This window comes from Columba livia, chromosome 1, assembly GCF_036013475.1.
Source record: "Columba livia isolate bColLiv1 breed racing homer chromosome 1, bColLiv1.pat.W.v2, whole genome shotgun sequence".
NCBI classification, from domain to species: Eukaryota; Metazoa; Chordata; class Aves; order Columbiformes; family Columbidae; genus Columba; species Columba livia.
In genome coordinates, this window is record NC_088602.1 from 166611203 (window position 1) to 166630375 (window position 19173).

General features: G+C 37.6%; 1 protein-coding gene across 17 annotated transcripts in view; it reads right to left on the minus strand.

Annotated features, from left to right (window-relative positions):
- Positions 1-19173, minus strand: part of NR2C1 (nuclear receptor subfamily 2 group C member 1) — a 57513-nt gene that overhangs the window by 14118 nt on the left and 24222 nt on the right. For 15 of the 17 annotated variants that reach the window (XR_010468378.1, XR_010468377.1, XR_010468395.1 and 12 more), the window contains 8 exons: positions 17254-17484; positions 13895-13976; positions 9973-10152; positions 7340-7487; positions 7169-7259; positions 5671-5855; positions 1613-1775; positions 25-146 (listed from right to left, as the gene is read on the minus strand). Coding sequence is in view for 12 of the 17 variants with exons in the window: in XM_065043087.1 (XP_064899159.1) it covers positions 25-146; positions 1613-1775; positions 5671-5855; positions 7169-7259; positions 7340-7487; positions 9973-10152; positions 13895-13976; positions 17254-17484 (1202 nt within the window). In the remaining 5 variants the exon portion in view is untranslated. The remainder of the gene's footprint in view (positions 1-24; positions 147-1612; positions 1776-5670; positions 5856-7168; positions 7260-7339; positions 7488-9972; positions 10153-13894; positions 13977-17253; positions 17485-19173) is intronic. The other 2 variants (XM_065043103.1, XM_065043194.1) reach the window with 1 other exon arrangement.

The window sequence follows — 19173 nt, forward strand, 5'->3', positions numbered from 1 at the left end:
GTGAACAGGTAATTGAACACTTACCCTAAAGCTTGAAAAGATGGAATGGAACGTGCCCAGTGCATGGACAAGAAAAGCAACCTGGAGGCAGACTCGCAGATATAGTGAACGTTCAGATATTCAGGCATAGGGGAAGGCATGGTGAGCTGGAAATCAAAAAAGAAAGAAAAAAAGTGCAAGTCAGTTATTTTACTTTCTTCATTAAAAAACATAGTAAGAAAAAAAATCAGTCTTGGAGCTCCTTTTAAGTGAGAAAGTAAAGGTTTTTAAATAAACATGAGATTTCCCTGAAATAAAACAGAAAGACTGCCTTTTTCTTTATTAGCCACACTGTTATGCCCTATAGTAACTACAAAGCAACAAAAAAGGCAAAAATTCTGAATCTTTACCTTAGATAAATATTCATGTTTGGGACACCTGGAGATGGAAAATCCCAAATAACACTCAACTTTTGAGACACATTCAAAGAATAAAAGTTTTAGAAGAATCATTTTAATGAGAATGAGGTTGCTTACATTTCTATCTAGTTAAATACATAACAAATACAAATGCAGAGGCATCATTACTTTCTAAAGCTTCTCCCAGAGGAGCAGAGTAAGTACCTTGAAAAATTAGAGGAGTTACCACAATTCCTGGGGAGTGTGTGTGTGGATGGGAATTCTATTTCACAAAACATCTTTTTTTTGGTACTTTTAATTAATATTTTACAAATAAATGCATATAAAATAACTAATCTCCGGCTGCTCCCAAGTGCTAAAACTATAATCAATATGTATCAGAAAGGACTAGCTCTGCCTTTCTCAGTGTGCATTGAGTAAAATCAGTGGTGTTACTGGCATATGTGAAGAGTGGGATTTGACCCCATACTGCTAATTATAGCGTTGTAGTTTTATCTTCAGATATTAATACTTCATAATATAATGGTTTGGCTAACACAATTTAAAAAAAAATACTGAAATTTGCATTAGTCATCATGTTTATTTGAGTCATCAAAATGTGCTGATGAGAGGGGCAAAGTTTAATAAAATGCCTGGTATTGAAGAAGTTTTCAGATGAGCAAGCTTTTTGATTTGTCCAAGAATAATAAGATGAAAAAAATGGATAGAAAAACTTCTGCAGGCTCGTAAAATGAAAAATAAAGCCAGTAAATATATGGCTCATGAACAAAGAAACCATATTTTCCCTTAATAATTAAAATCAATTAATACCAGACTCAAATAAGGTATATACACAAAGAAGAAACTGATAAATACACTTCAGTCTCAAAATCCAGCTGCGGATTGCAGGAGATCCACCTGTTAACAAGTGAGAATGTGGATGCTGACCCTCTGCTTTGTGTGACTCTTGTCTATCTAAACCCTTTTGCATGGATTACCCAGTATTTTTAAGGCAAGAAGCTACAAAATAAACAGTGCAGCTAAACTGCCAAACAGAGCTGTACATTCCTAAAAAAACAGTTAACCTGTGAACAAAAGCCGTGCATTCATCAGAAATGAATGCAAATACCTAACAAATAGTTACTCTTTAAGAAACTCAAAATAAGATTTAATCAGGTCATTATTTTATATTACGTTAAAATGGTTATCGTCAACAGTAAAAAGGTATTAAGTACCCGGAATGCTACATGTGCATCACTGAGTAGTGGTCCCTCTATTTCAACAATGTTCATGCTTGTTTCTCCACCGATGAGCTGTACACCGGCTTCAATACTGTCAGAGTTCTGGCACGCTGCGCTCTCTCCTGGATTTAATGCTTTTGCAAGTGTGTCAAATGCCCTGGAAGATCACAACAAAAACAAACAAACAAGAAAATTAAGAGACCATTTCCATTTAGGAGGACCCTGCACATCTGAAATCTGTATTTTAGATGTCTGGTTCAAAGAACCAGATGTGGAAAACAGAAGTCAGGAGTATGCTTTTCCTGCCACTCCACCAAACAGAATCCCCGAAAAACCCAACTTGCAGTGGCTCTGAAACAAAAATTAGCAGCAGATTCTCACTAGCTGCCATCAAATTCACAGTTTTGACATCTTGATTGTGCTGCTGAATCACAGTTTGCTTTTCAAGATCAAGTGATTTCAAGTGGTGTTTACTGAGGGTGCTGCCATGAACATTTTGAGAACAGGATCATCATAATGCTGGTAAAGCAACTTAATGCACATGTAAATTCCTTTCCCCTTTCCCCTTTCCCCTTTCCCCTTTCCCCTTTCCTTTCCTTTCCTTTCCTTTCCTTTCCTTTCCTTTCCTTTCCTTTCCTTTCCTTTCCTTTCCTTTCCTTTCCTTTCCTTTCCTTTCCTTTCCTTTCCTTTCCTTTTTTAAGTAATGAGTTGTGTTTAGGTTATTCAGCTTAATTTGAAGACTTTTCTCAATTATGTAAAAGAAAGCACTCTCACACTTTTAGTACCATCCTTAGTATCCTTTGATGTGGGGCAGTGACTCGTGAAGACCAAGTCACACACACAAACGTTACAGGGGAGATGCCAGAAAGAGCACAGATATATTATTCATTATTTTGCCACTTGATAGCAGATCCAGTGTTTTTCTGTTCATGAATACACCTGAGAACCAAAACTGATATATCTTCAATGAAAAATATACAGATTTGATTGCTGCCTACAGATAGATAACATATTGTGAGAGCAGTAGCCTTTGTATACAGCGTTGTGTGAAAAACTTATACACAAAGATCTGAAAACTTTATAAAAGCTGATTAACAGCCTGTATGTAGAACTGATTCTCAATTTATAGAGACATGTTTATTACCACAGAATCTAAAATCACTGATTTAATGCCAAAGTCTGGAGTGGAATTTTGCCACCTTCTCTTCCCCCACATTCTCTAGCTATCTAAATTCATTAACATGCTAAAAAAAAAAATCTAAATGATTACTATGTCTGACATAACCACGTACAACCAAACAAAACACCACAATAAAAGAGCTGCTGACACTGACTCGGGCTTCAGGTGGTAAATAAACTAGTTTTTGGTCCTACATTAGCCTGCATACCTTGATGTGTCTACACAAGGGTGACGGGGACATGCACAAGTGGACTAAACAGATGTAAGTGGACTATACAGATACAGCTGGGACATTTTCTGTCTCTGGTATACGGAAAGTAGGTGTAAAGGGAATGCATTAATGGGTAAGCTCTAGAAGGTATATTATTGGCCTCTTGCTTGGAGATGTGAGTTTCAGGCCCTGCATGGCTCACTCTTGGCAGCCTTAGGGAGAATATGCAAACCCAGCAGCTTGGTGGTAGATGCTTCTTAGGAAAAATAAGAGCCTCTGCAGGGCTCTTCATGTAGCAGGGACAGAAATGTAAGAGAGGAACAAGATATCTCCTTTCCCCAAGAGGTAAACTGCCACATTCCTGTGTTGAGTCTAGCATAGGCTGGAGAGTCCTTTTTAAATAGGGTGGGCAGGTACACTGGTTAACTGTGTCTGCCCATTGGACTTTGTTTCCAACTTATTCTGGAATGTTTGCTTTCAAAGAAATCTTCTCCTTTGGATCTCATAACCTGGCAGTAGTAAGACAGCAGATGTCAACAGACACGTTGCATCCTCATGGCTCAGCATTCTGAGTCCTTTCCAAACATGAAGCCCCAACATGAGCATTGATTGTGAGGTAAAACACTAAGAAAAAGAGGATCTAGAAAAAAGCTTGCCTAGAAGCTACAAAAACTTGGCCCATAAAGTGAGAAAAAAAAGATATAATCAACATTAAAATATTAATATCCTTTGCTAGAAACAACTTTGGTTCTCTTTTTGTCAGGCCCAGTCACTAACAGATACATAGGACTGCTGATAAACTAAAAATGAACATAGATAATGAAGTAATTAGAGAACAAGGCATATAACATTACAATATAAAAGCAGTGGAATGCTAGCAGCCATGTTGTACGCTAAATTTGTGTCAGCAAAAGTGAAAGTGTAACTAGGGTGGCTGCAAGCAATAGAATATAATAAAATAGATGAAAAACATGGATGGATAAAACGTGCTTCCTGAAATCCTTTAAACTCCTTTTTCTCAGTAAAAATCTGTGTCTGTTCCATCAAGCTGGCATAAGGCCTGGCAAGGAAATCAAAGATTTAAATTAAAAGTTTAGTTTCTGCTTGCATAACAACTTCCCCTTCACATGAATATTTAACTTGAACCCCCTCACTGGAAATCCATTAGGTAAACTCAGAGACAAGAGAACATGTTCAGCTGAGTCAGGGCTCTTTCCAGCTCCTTGGCTGAAAGAACGTGGCGCCTCATCATAGTCACATTCTGAAAACTGAACAGAAACAGTGAAGTTGGCAAAAGCAAGTATCTGAAAGTGCCAGGAAATAAGGAAATGAAAAATGATTGTGAAACCTTATTACTACGTTTTTTTGAACAGCTGTAGTGTTGAAGGAAGTTTATCAGCACAATACAACAATACTATTTACACAGCATGTTCTTACATTCTCTACCTAGGAGGACAGAGCAAAGGCCTGAATCAGCACCTAGATAAAGTCACGTTGACTTTCCAAGCAGCATATAAAGAAAGGAACTGAACAAATGCATCCTGCTTGCAATTAAACCAAGCAGTAGAGTCTATAGGGGAAATTGTGTATTTCAGTCAGTACAAACTACTTCACTATACCCCAATCTTTTTTTGCTTTCTGGATTTATTCCACATACCCATTTTCAGAATAGCATGTACAATGTACATGGTATGTAAAGGAATATTGCTGGGACAGCTGTCAGAAACCTGTATGAGATGACAATCAAAAAGAATACAATTGTGATAGATGCAATAACAGTACGTACTACACAGAATATCTACACATGTGCTCACAGAATATCTACACATGTGCTCACCAAAATGGCTCAGTTAAAACCAGTGCAAAACACAAGCTTGTAAAATATTCATTGTATGTATTTGTACTGATAGTGAGAATTCTGTGAGCTGTCCTGTGCAGGAAGAAAATGCTTTTTAAGCTTTTAAGGTGATTAATAGCTACAGGCATTAAACTAATTACACAGATGAGACCTCTATGAAACAGTTTTCCAGGATGATACGAAGTACTAAGACTATACAAGGTGTTCCAAAAAGACAGACCCAACTTCAAAGTAAAGTGATTTCTAATTTGATCTGTATTTTTGAAACATTCTGTACTACACACACATTATTAAGACCAACCAAAAGGTAAGAAAATCAGCTGCAAGATTTACATTGAAATTAATTTCAAGTACAAGCAACTGGAAGTATTTATTTCTCATAGGGAACTTCCCCATGGTTTCACTTGGAAAAATCTTACAAGACTTATCTACTACTATGGCTCAAGTTGCACCAGGGAAGGTTCAGATTGGATATTATGAAATATTTCTTCACAGAAAGGGTTGTCAGGCATTGGAACAGGCTGCCCAGAGAAGTGGTTGAGTCACCATCCCTGGAGGTGTTTAAAAGATGCGTAGATGAGGTTCTTAGGGACATGGTTTAGTGCCAGAGTTATTTTAGGGTTGAACTTGATGATCTTGAGTGTCTCTTCGAACCAAAATTATTCTATGATTCTATGAGCTCAGGCTTCTATTACTCCTATTTTTAATGCAGACAAATTACCTACACTGTAATGATTTAATTAATGGTCTGAATTGACAGAGACCTCAAAAAGAATAAGATTTTCAAGTGTAACACGCCTTACCTTGTAACATCACTGCCAGCTTGCTCTTCTTGCTGGAGTTCGGATAATGATGCATCTCCATTACTTAAACTTTCAATCATAGACAGCTCTGTACTGCTTTGTGACATGTCCTTGCATTTACTGAGATTTGCTAGTGAAGTCACCACGTTTGCCAGAGTACTTAAATCTCCCTGACATGCTTCAACCTAAGGGAAAAGTATAGCTTTTATTTCTCTCATATTGGCAGCAGTTAACTTGCAATAGAAGAATCTAATTTTTACATAAATGAAGAATTGAGTGTGTGAATAGACTCGTAAGAAAATTATTGTTTTCAGTAAATGGGCAATCATAATGCAGCCATTAGATACTGCACTGCTTCTAAAATATGAAATATTTAGACATTTACAAGTAATAGTTATCTGTTTCTTTCAGAAAGAACACTACAGATGGTAAGCAAGTGCAGAAAGAGAATTTATCATCTCCATTCACTAGTCAAACAGTTACTGGGACTATGAGACTGTACTCAATTATATTTTTAGCATCTTCCTTCCTTTCTCGTGTAAATGAGTCACAAACAATAGGGTAGGAGAATGTTTGAAAAGAAGGAATGGCTAAAACATCACCTTTAAGCAAGCAAAAAAAAAAAAACCCAACTGCTGCAGCCTTTTTGGGTTTTATGCCTTTATTTAACTGCAGGGGAACGTGATTCAGTAGTGACCAGCAACTCAGAGATGCAGTAACTCTTGTTTTCCACCCTGCCCCATAAAAAAAAGAAATAAAGGGCATGATTACAGACAAGTATGCTACTACTGCTAACAGCAGCATGCTACATGTCATTTAGTTTGTGTTGTCATACTCTACAGATAGAGCCAGAAACGTGAAATTGAATAAACAACTTTTGATGGGCCCTTTGCCAACGGAGCAAGTGAGGCAAAATGCATGAAAACTGTATGAGGTAATTTAATATCAGCTAGAAAAATAGAAAAGCTTCCTACTGTGCATGTGTAGGGAGGTTATCACACGGCTTGAGTGGATCAATAAATACAACAAAATTGAAACAAAGGAAAAACCAGCTCAGAAATAAGACTGTTGCTGAGATAGCTCTTCTTAGCTTTGCAAAAAAAAATAGTGACTCAGGGGAAAAAAACAAACAGTATTTATAAAATGCACTGTGATAACGTCATGTGAGGTTTTGCAAACACCTCATTCTGTTGGTAAAAAAGCAATACCAAAGTGTCAGGATTGCCCAACACAAAGAAAAATAAGGCAGCCCTTAAAGCTCCCTGAAAAAGGGGAGGAAGGCATTTACTTTCAAGAGCTTTTAGCTTTTTTTACTATGCAAGGCTAAAAGCATTCATGTGAAGAGAAGGCATTTGCAACACTGGGTAATAAGGTAAAGGAGTGTTTTAAAAATGAATTTAAGAAAACAGAGGTACAACAAAACAGAAGAACCTTCCCTCCATACATACACAATCACAGCATTAACTCCACTTAACACATCAGTCACATCATCATATACCTTATCTGGAGTCATCAGCACAGTGGGTTCACTCTTTATTGCAGACTGATGAATGTTAACAAACATTCCCGATTCCAGAAGACCTGTTGATCTGACACAAAACAGCACATATTTTAATTTTGAGGTGCTTTCAGAAAACAGAGAGAGCTGCTTCTAAGAAGAATTATGTACCTTGCTGTTTCATTGTCTGTTACAAAAGTTGGAGTTGCAGCTAAGGGACTACGAAGATCTTTCCGAATGTAGATCTTCTCTGTAGAAGCTGCACAGTTTGAAGATTTTTCTCTTGACACTTCAATAGGTTTCCTCTCACACTGCACAGCTAACGAAACAATACACGACTATTAGGTCACATCCCAAATTACACACCAAAAAATATGTTTTTTTCTCTTTTTATTTAATCTGCAGTTTTAATAATGATTCTGAATATCTGCAGAAGCGATAACTAAAAAAAAAACCCATGAACAATAACCTAACAACTTTGGTAAAAAACAACACACCCACTTGATTCGTTCTTAATGAAATGATGCAGTAGTCAAAGTCTGAGGCCAAACATCTAGACAATTAATAGCTTTTCAAGCTACAATTAAGGGAGAAATCCCTTTACACTTTAATTTGGATCTTTACCTGGAAGCTTCTCCTTCTCAAATTCACTAGCCCACACTGTCAGTTCATACCTAAAGGACTCACCATACCTTTTCCAACGACTGTGGGTCCGAGTTGAACCCACCCAACTTCATGCACATAAAGAAGCTTCCCAAGTTAGAAGCTTAGATAATACAGGGGGAAGGTAACATTCACAAAGTTAAGTGCAGACCATTTAAGATCTGAGCAACACCCCAAATCACTGATTTGTAGAGAACAAGAAGATTTTGAATTTGAATAGCTTAGTGGTACTAGGTGGAATGAATCTGGGCTTTAGCTTACAGATACATCACCTTGCTCTGGATGGATCAGAGAACTGTAAAACAAAATTTACAGTGTTGTACCCTACAGGGAAATCTTCAGTTCTACAGAACAAAGCCAAGAGAAATCAGTTTACAGTTTGATTTTACAAGTTTAAAAGGAAAACGTAATTTCTGGAAAAAATAACAGAACAATAACATGACATTCTTACTGTTAAACTTAATAAAAGGTATTTACAAAGTACAAATCTTTAAAAAATATCCAGTCATTTGTTCTTCCAGTACTTTAAAATGGTGCAAGTAATTTTATAGATTGGTATAAGATACTGGAAGAGATTCACAAAACAGGCCCCTATGTAATTTAAAATACGCATCAATTCGCCAGCCTGACAAGCACTGGCTACTGGCCAGCAGAGCCTCTTCAATGTTGTACTGCACATAGAAATTGTTTTAGCCTATAAAGAGAATACTGAATGTTCATTATTTTAAAATAAAAAGACAAACAGGAAAAAAATACATATTTTTTTTCTTCAATTATGCAGTTTTGGAAAATGTGTAACTAAAGAAAAAAATGGAAAAAGGCTTCAAGCTAGTAGTAGACAATGAGGTTATTCAAATTTTCGCATTGGTAAGTATCATAAAACCAACCATCATAATATCACCAAGGACTGACAATGCCATTACAGCTAGCTTGTAATCCACAAACGGTGCTTTGAAAGGGTACGAGATGGAGGCAAAAGTCTTTTTCTTCCTTTGCTAACTCTATGCTACCTAGTTGGAGCTTGGGAGTTCGCTGAAAAAGGGCAAAGACTTCTTTAAGGGACCAGTAACCCCACTGAGGGAGATACAGTGCGAGAGGGTGCTGAGTTTTCTTTCCTCTCCCCACTCCACTGAGTTTTCTTTCCTCTCTTCTGATCAGTCCTCTTTTCTTGCCTTCTGAACCCCTGCTCCAGTGATTTTATTAATTTTGAAAAGCCTTTTGTATAAGGGCAAAGTACTGCCAGCTGAACTGGAGGGTAAAGGGGTAAAGATCCCCTTTCACCCTCCGCCTCAGCTTCTCCTCCCTTTCTGAATTATTTTCCTCTGTGCTGGAAAAGCGTTACTGGCTCCTGCTGACAGAAGCAGGGCTGTAAGGAGGGGAATGTCCACAAGGGCTAAAGAGGGTCAGCAAAACAGAGCTGGACAGCAGAGAGCAGAGCACAAGGCTAATATTGTGTGTACGGCAACAGCCTGGCAGTATTTGGGCTGAATAATTCGGGCATTGCTTGATTTTCTAAGTATTTAGTATTCTGACCCTGCTGTGGTATTGCAATATCACTACATCCAATGTTGGAAACCACAGAGTTACAGAATGTGAGGGCTTGGAAGGGACCTCGAAAGATCATCTAGTCCATCCCCCTGCCCAAGCAGGAATCTAAAAAGGAACCTGAAACCTGCAGGAATCGTAAGAACTGAACTTTAGATCACTGTGGATCTCTGACTTGTGAATAACTGCAGAGCTTTGCCACGAGTGATCAGCAATTGGCAGTAATCTCAGTTATGGAAAAGTGACAAGAAGGTAGAAGGATTCAAAACACTCAGTAGCTTCATTTACACATAGAAAAATTGACTGTATATATAAAAAACAAACATGGATGCATGCTGAACATTTGCCACCTAGGAATAACAATTCACTTTTACCACATGCAATGTGTTTATTAAAAATGTCAAGCAATATGTAGGCTTGAAAACATTTCAGAGTTCTGATGCACCAAACTTGTACAATTCTTTAAAGGAAAAAGATGCAATGATTTAAAAACATAAAATCAAGATAACAATTTGTATTAATACAAAGCACATCTTTCATAGCAGAAACTTTAACATAACTGCCAGCTAAAACAATTTACACTTATTTGGACTTACAGTCTTGTTTCATCCCAAACGCGATGCATCTCTGCAGCCTACAGTACTGACATCGATTCCGGTGGTGTTTGTTAATGACACAGTCTTTCGTTCCTCGGCATGAATAAACTAAATTCTTCCGTATACTCCTTTTAAAGAATCCTTTGCATCCCTCACAAGTTACTGCTCCATAGTGACGCCCTAGTTACAGAAAAACGTAAATCACGAAGTTAATTTTACATTGTAGTTTGTTTTTAGTGTTTATATTTATTGAAAACAAAATATTTGTTATTTAATGCAGAAAAAATAATACTTCCCCCCTATAAGTTACAGATCTTAAAATATATCGTGGCTTTGACATTTCTAATTTAAAGCGCTGAGACAGGACAAACTTTACAAATATAAAGTTGCTTCTTAAATTCCTGCTGTTGACAGCAGTGTTAAAAAAAGCTAAGAAAACAGGTTAGCAAGAACACACAAGAAACTCTCCCGATTAATACATTATTTAGCAATTAAAAAAAAAAAGTTCCTACAGCCAAACTCATTACAAATGCAGATATTGAAACCGTATGCAGTAAATCCAATGGAACCACGGAAAGTGCAAACATGGCATTTGACAGCAGCAGGTAAGCACCTCAAAGCTCTACATCCACCTCCCAGTTTCCTAAAAGTTCTTTCAGTAAATGAAGTAATCTAAAGTAGTTACATAATGTAAAAAATAAAATCAGTTCTTCTGTGAATTTTCGAAAAAATACTACTAACATAAAAATTTCTAGGATATACTACAGAAGTTAAGAAATTACTTTTACAGAAGTACATTGTTTTGATTCTGCTGTAACAAAAATTACAAATATTACTAAAAGGTACTGGGTTAGATAAGGAATGCTTGGCAATTCCAACAATTTTAATTCTATGATTCTAAAGAAAAAAAAACACAATTCTAAAACTGAAGATCACTGACAAACACTCGAAATACATACTGCAGAGGCACCGAAGCCGCTCTCTGAACTAAGTAGGCCATATTACAGAAATAAATCTGAAATATTAACTAATTTAAGGGAAACATATTTTTAGATTCTCTCATCACTCCTCAAAACCTTTTTTTTTTTTTAGATACATCAATCTCGTCTGCCTGAAGCTTCTAGAGATTCCGATATGTTTTCTAGACTCCTTTATCACAACCATGTTATGATGCTATTAAAATGTGAAATTTCTATAGCATCATATATATTAAAATATCACTAAGTGAAACGTTTTAACAGCAGCTGGACTGTGAACACTTCATTTCCATCCTGCAAAGAGCCTGAGCTGCTTCATTGCCTGCTCTCTGATGCAGGTTCTTGGGCTCTGGCTTGGAAGGGCCTGCATGACACTGCTTGTCACACAGGAGGTTCCCCACAACCTGTGGCTGCTTAGGGACACATGGAAATCTCCCCAAATTCGCTGCTAGTGCTTGACTTCCCTGCGTCAGGACGGGAGAAACAGCTCCTGGGATCTCCGGCCTCTCAAGGAATATTCCAGGCCTCCATGAGGGAGCCAGAGGAGTCTTGCCATTCGGTGCAGGCCAACCAGGTCTTTGCCTTATGTTTGGCGGAAATTTCCTTTGAGACAGGTGAAATGTGATGTGTATTTAGAGCTCTAGGAACTATAAATTTTTCTGCCAAACTTTGCTGTGGTAGAAAATTTTAAATTGGTTTTGTTTTCTAAGCAGTTTGCTCCACATCCTACTACTTCTCATGATGATTTCCTTACATTTAACTACTTCTTTCCTCTGGCCTCCGATTTTTATACACTTTATTCCTATCACTTCCCTAAAGCATTTAACTGCAGGTGTCATATTTTGATATTACTGGAGGTTCATCACACAGACTTGGCTGACAAACCATAAGAATTTTCTGCTGGAGCAACCAGTAAGTGATAGGACAAGAAGAAATGGCCTCAAGTTGCACCAGGGAGGTTTAGACTGGATATTAGAAAAATTTCTGCATGGAAAGAGTTGTAAGGCATTGGAACAGGCTCCCCAGGGAAGTGGTGGAGTCACCATCCCTGGAGGTGTTTAAAAGGTGTTTAGATGAGGTTCTTAGGGACACGGTTTAGTGTCAGAGTTAGGTTAATGATTGGACTCGATGATCCTGAGGGTGTCTTTCAACCAAAATGATTCTATGATCTCCCTACAAAGTCTAATTTTAGCTAAGTAAAGAGCAAAGTTAAACATATCTCTCTTACACCCCATTATCTTCTCAAACAAAGAAAGTGCAAAGACAAAGGAGCTTTTGGGTAAACCATGTTGAGGAACAGTCTTTCTAGTTCTCCCTCTCTAAAACAAAAAGACAAGACACTCTCTCAGTAATTCCACCGCTGACCGATCTGGAAAACCTGCTGGCAGATGTACATGCAAAGGTAATGCGGGAGACAGAGTTCTCCAGCACAATGTTCCCACTATAAATCCTTCCAGTCTCTTAATATCATTAAAACAAATTTAGTGCATGAAACAATTTTCTTCCTGTAGCAATCTACTTTGGTGGCAATATAAGAATATACCATTCTGAAGCTTATTTTTAACTGGAATTATAATGCACTTTTACAGTTTTAATAATGGTTCTTCAAATAACTAACTGTCCCGCATAAATCTCACGCCAGCATTGTTTTCATATCCTTGCAAAGTCTTCCTTACCTACCAGTTTCATATTTAAACTAATGAACAGGTTTGTCTTACATTTTAAGAGAAGTTCACTACATAATATTATTTTAAGGAAGAAAAAGCTCTCAACGGTGTCGCTTAAGTAATTTTATCAGCCAAGTTTCTATAATAGCAAATAAAATGTATCAGACTGAGAAAAAAAGTCAAAAATTATCTGATAGAAAACACTGAAATTCTATTCTATTGGGTTTGCATGGCAAGGTTTTGGTAGTGGCGGGATCTACAGCAGTGGCTTCTGTGAGAAGCTGTTAGAAGCTGCTTCTTTGTCTGACAGCCCCAACGCCAGCCGGCTCCAAGATGGACACACCGCTGGCCAAGGCCAAGCCCATCAGTAACAGTGGTAGTGCCTCTGGGATAACACAGAACCTGTGCAGCTCCAGCAGCAGTCAGGAGAGAAAGGAGAATACGGAAGAGAAGAATTCTGCAGACACCAAAGTCAGTGCAGAAGGTGCTCCAGGTGTTGGAGCAGAGATTCCCCTGCAGCCCATGGTGCAGACCACAGTGACGCTGGCTGTCCCGCAGCAGCCCATGGAGGTCCACGGTGGAGTAGATCCACCTGCAGCCCTTGGAGGACCCCACGCCAGAGCAGGTGGGTGCCTGAAGGAGGCTGTGACCCCATGGGCAGCCTGCACTGGAGCAGGCTGCTAGAAGGACTTGTGGTCCCTTGGAGAGAAGAGCCCACACTGGAGCAGGTTTGCTGGCAGGGCTTGCGACCCTCCACACCGGAGCACAGTCCATGGAAAGGACCCATGAGGGAGCTGTTCGTGAAGAACTGCAGCCCATGGGAGGGACTCACCTTGGAGAAGTTCATGGAGAACTGCCTCCAGCGGGAGGGACCCCACGCTGGAGCAGGGGAGAAGTGTGAGGAGTCCCCCCACTGAGGGGGAAGGAATGGCAGAGACAACAAGGAGGAGAGTGACACAGTGGCTTTGGTGGGTACCTGGCGTCCAGCCATGGTCAACCCACCACTTCTATTATTCTATTCTTTCTATTCTGTTCTGTTCCATTCTATTCTATGATGTAAACCAACAATAAATAAGTACCACCCATGGACACTAGAGTAACCTTTCATGTAATTCTCCACTGAGAGACTAGTGTATCCTTTCTGTTTGTGGATGCATATATAGAGATGTATATGCATGCAAACTGATATGTAGCTTCAGAAGAATTTTAAACTGCTTTGATAAAGTTGCACCACCTTAGGGGAAAAAAAAAAAAAGAAAGAAAGAAAAAAGTAAATACCTGATGCCTTGTCGCCACATACAACACACAGATCAAACACTTTATTTAGGTTCTGCTCATTGGGAGAGTTGTCTGTTAAAATCTGGAAAAAAGGTGTGACACAATTTCATTTTTCTTTTTCTTACCATCAAGAAAGATAAAAACAGATCTCCTGCTTGTGTTTTTTCTCTAAGACAGGGGACCAAATCTATAGACTATGAGGTTTTCTTGACTGCATTTAACAGCCTTCACAAAGCTACCTGCCATGCTGTTGTGCTCCTTTCCAGGATGGAACAAAAGTTTACTGTTAATACTTCTGAAAAGATTTCACAATTTAATTTATTTAAATACTGCCTCTGCAGAATGGACTGACATTTTGAAAAACATTCAGCATCTGCATACTCTTATCTTACCTTTTGTTAAATTTTGTATTTATATCCTAATGACTTGTCCATAGTACAAAGGAAACAGAGGCATTAAACAGAACAAACATCCCTTGTAAAGGCTACTGTATCTACAATCAGATTTACTAACCCATTTTTTAACAACACACACAAATGGTGGACAACAGAAAATGTACTCTGAACACTGCTATTAACTGCTATACAGTTTAGCTTTCAGTCACAATTTGACATCAGTACAATATTCTCATCTTGTCTCATTCATTTCTCTCTGGTACCTGTAAAGCAACATTAAGCACAGAGTATTAGAATTCCTGAACTACAGGGCAGGTACTAGAGCCTTCCACTTGTTCCATAAAACCTCTCTCCCACTGCAATACAAATAAAGCACAGCAAAAATTCAGTTTAGAAAAGGAACACACATATCACAGGTAACAACCGTCATCTTAACAATTAAGTAAAGTAGAAAAGAAAATATTATTCTTCCCATTAAAAAGTGATGACAGATATAGAAGTTTTAAGTGTTTCTAACTTTTACTGTGTCTTAATTGGAAGTCAGACTCTCCCGTTCTTGCTTTTGGATATTTAAAACAGGACCTCTGATAAAAAGAAATATTACTTACTGAAAGAGAAAATAGCCTATCTTCTATAGATAAAAATTAAGAAATAACTTTTTTTGAAAGTATAGATGACATATAGGGGAATATTTAACAAGCATAATGATTTCTAGTTACCCTTTGTTAACAATACTGTTTCAGAGATTCATCGATTAAGTTTTCCTTTAATATAACATCTATCTAAGAAAAAAAATATTGATGCTTTAAAAGAGTATTAGACTTTAATTCCTTCCTAATTTCCACTGTTAGCATTGTTTATTTTCATGATATTATATAAAATAAACAAATTCTAAGTCCTTCCATAAATGAAACCTGCACTGAAATGGAAAGTTCCACATAAGGAAGGTCTACAGAATTTGGCCCATGAAGAGATAAAAATCCCAGACTCCGTGAACTGACCTGGAACACGAAGAATAGAAACTGATTATTAAGATGAGGAAGAGGCACTGAAGCTAAAAGAGATGATGGGAGAAAGGGCCTTGCCAAAGGAGACAATGTAAAGATAAGATGAAATAAAGAAGTTTTTTGTAGAGCAAATGAATGGGCATTTCAAGTGAAGGCTACAGAAGTACAACACAACAGGTGAAACTACAGATGGAAAGACCATTTAAGGGAGAAACCAGGAAAGATCCCAAAGAGTTGAACAATAAATGAATGGTACTTTGTATTTCACAAACTTCAAGTGAAAAAAAAATCACTCCCTATACATATTAGCTAACAACAGAACAATCTAACTGAAGTAACAGAATATGTTGTTGCCTCTCAAACGAACCTGTTTCTGTATGGATTACTCCAAATCATATCCCACTGGTTTATACTTTTGTTGGGGTTTACCAAAAATACGAAGGGTATGGTATCACTAAACATACTTAAATGCCTTTCAACGGGATTGGCTTTTGCTACTGCTCCCCTACTCACAGCAATCAAAATCTTTGGAGCAAAGATCTTGGATGTCCATTTGCAAAGATTGGTGATTAAAAAAAAAAAAAAGAAAGTAATATAATAGAGATGATTCAAGCTCGCACAATGTGTGGGTAGCAAATTGGGCTCCCAGAAGAGCACAAGCTAAAAAGATCAGGGGTCTTCAGTTGAAAAGAAATTACTCGAAAGAGGATATAATACTGATTTGTAAAAACAATAGCATCCTTTATAGTTGTTTCTTATAGCACAAGAGACACTTAATCAGATAATTCTCTCAGCAGATCAAATCAACTAAAGTATTCTTTGCACAACATACAATTGTATTGTCAGATATTATATACAGAACAAAGCATATATGGTCTATATAAATAATTAAATGGTTGTTAAACTTTAATGGCAGCTATCAAATACTGCAAACTCCACATCAGGAGGTTGCTCTAAACCACTAACTAATAGAAGTGAAAAGATATTCTCTGAAGGATCATTATTTACTTGTCTAGTTTTTAACATTTTTCCTTAAGTAACTGTTTCTGGCCATCATTTAATGTAAGACTAAACCACTCTAGCATCACCTGGCCTACCGCACTGATATATTTTAACAGCAGCATAAATGTACATGGGGTAAACAATATGCACTAACTACACTTTAGCTGGAGTGCAGTCATCTCCTACTTCATGCTGAAGAAGCTCCCATCTCCCAAGTCTTCTGTTCCGTTCTTCCCATCAGTGCCATCCCATCCCTGCCAGGTGAGGATAGGTGAGGATACGGGGCAGAGAGCTTGGAAGTTGGAGGGTGAGGACTAAGGAAGCAGCTCATACACTGTCCATGGGAGTAAGGTGCACTGGGGACCAGTTTGGGGAGTTACAATCTTGAGTCGTTACAATCTCACATCATCAAACCCCAAATCTTTAAAGTTACTAGTTTCCCACCCCCACTGAGTAATGTGCTTCCCTGCTAAATAGTCTCTCTGAGAAACTAGCTTGGAGTACAATCCACACAGCTGAGCAGTAGTTACAACAGCATACGACATGAAAACAAGCAGAAGGGAATGCTAAGTGATAAAGACAATGGAAAAGAGTATGTTTTTCAAGAATACATGAAAACAGATGGAGAGTCAATGAAGCAGAAACAAAGAAGGACTTGCTACGGCAGCAGCTGGAAGTGACAATAAAAATAACAGTATTCTTTCTAATGTCATGAGCCAGGATATAAATTTTAAAAGCAATACTTTTACAAAAGAAAATGTTTTCTTCATAATTTCTAAGTATCCATGCAGAGTCCTAATGCAAGAAAAGGTATACCATAAAAAAAAAAACAAACAACAAAACAAAAAATCAAAACAAACTCAAAAAAGGAGAACCCAGACATACATATTTGGAAATAAAACATCTCTTCTTATCCCATTTGAACCAAAAGTATGAAAAAAAGTGGATTATCTACCTGGATGTGTTGTGCAGATATATCAGGGGATGCAAAAAACAGTTGGTTGACACCTGCAGCATCTGGAGTTGCTAGGATAACTTTTCCTGGAGTGGAATCTTGTCTGGCAAGGATCACCTTGCTTGGGGTAGAGCCATCATGATTTGTTAAGATGAACTGCTTGCCTGCTGAGCTCTGATCAAGTGCTGTAACAATCTGAATCTTCTGGCCCGTCTGCTGATCTGTGACAATCTAATAATACATTTATCTCAAATTGTTATGGTAATTTAAGTTCACCTTTGGGGCCCAATCTGGGCACTAGAAGAAAACGGGCATTTTGCCTTTGACATTTGTGAAGCAGGATCGTCTTCCCCTGTGTCACACAAGAGTGAAGTAAACTCAGGCAAACCCTTGGATTTTCACTGTATTTGAAACACATTTCAATCGATGGTGTTTGAAGTCAAACCCTGAGTTGACACTCAAGTTTTACAATTGGCCCATGCTTTTACAACACTAATGAAACCCTTGACAACTCTAGAACCCAGAATTCGAGGTAGGTCTGTAGCTCTGCCTTAGGACCCGTCCAGTTATGAGAAATCTTAACTCTTGAATTCACTGCATACCATGGGAAGTGTTTAGTACCTCCCAGCTTTGGTGGCTTAACAAAAAACTTCCAGAAAACACAAATGTAAACTTCAGGTGAAAAAGGTAAGCATCAAACAGCAAGGAAACCAATAACCGTGTTGTATCTGTATATATATTTTAGGCTTCGTTTAGGGGAGGCTTTTTTTTAACACATATATTCCCAAAGAAAATAAGTAAACCAGAATCTCTCTCCCTGACATTTTTTTAAAGGAAAATATGATTTTCATGTTTCATTTCATAATCAAGAACATACCTATAGCTCTTTTTTTTTTGTTTGTTTTATCCCTGTTTTCAAGGACAAATACAGCAGAACTTGATCAAATGATCTTCCACTAAACTCCCGTCTTTTGCCAACTTTGTCTGAAGATTATAATCCTCAGAGAAAATGGTCAAGATTCCATATATCTTCCATTATAAATCTCACTTTTAGTACTTCCTGCCTTTCTCCATCGAAATGCCTGTGTGGAAATCCATCTGGGTTACTCTGGAGACTAAGCAGAATCAGCCTACAAAGACTGTTCCCTGCAATTTTTGAATTACAAATCAATAAAATAGCTCCTATTAAATTTGCGTTTCAGCTACAACTAAACATTTACGTCTGTCTATCCATCCCTAACATTTATATGATCCTTATTACTGATGAAATAATTTGTTTCATGGTCTAACACTTATCATAACTAGCTTCATGAAGTTATGGCAGCAATATTCATTTTATTATCTAAGTGAAGAACAGGCGCACAAAGAAACTGAATGCAGCATAATTTTGCACAAGTCTTTATCAACTTGGCTATTGCAACTTCCCAAACACTTTATTACTTTCTCTAAATGTTCAATATACTTAAATTTGTTTCAAAAACCTATGCACAGCTTATTTTTTGAAAAGATAAGCAGCAAGAGATATACAGTATCTTATTTAAGTAGTTATAAGTCAATATTGCCACTTTCAAACATTCAGAAATTATGAATTTCAAAATATACAAAAGGAATGTGTTTTCTTCAGGTGCCCTTTTGCCATTAACATTCTAATGGATCAAATTTCAATTTTTTTTTTCTCTGAAAAACACAATTAAAAGCTCACTTAAGACAGAAGTCCAGGTAAGATGATAGAATTCCAGACACTAAATATATAAGAAAAGAATGTGAATTATCGTGAGATTTGGGGTGAAGGGTGAGAAGACAATGCGAAACCCCCATAATATTATCAACATGATTAATACACAATTTTCCATTCAGTTTTCTGAGATATCCACATGTCCGGGACCAGGAATGTCTTCAGCAGCCTCTTACTTCTCCTTT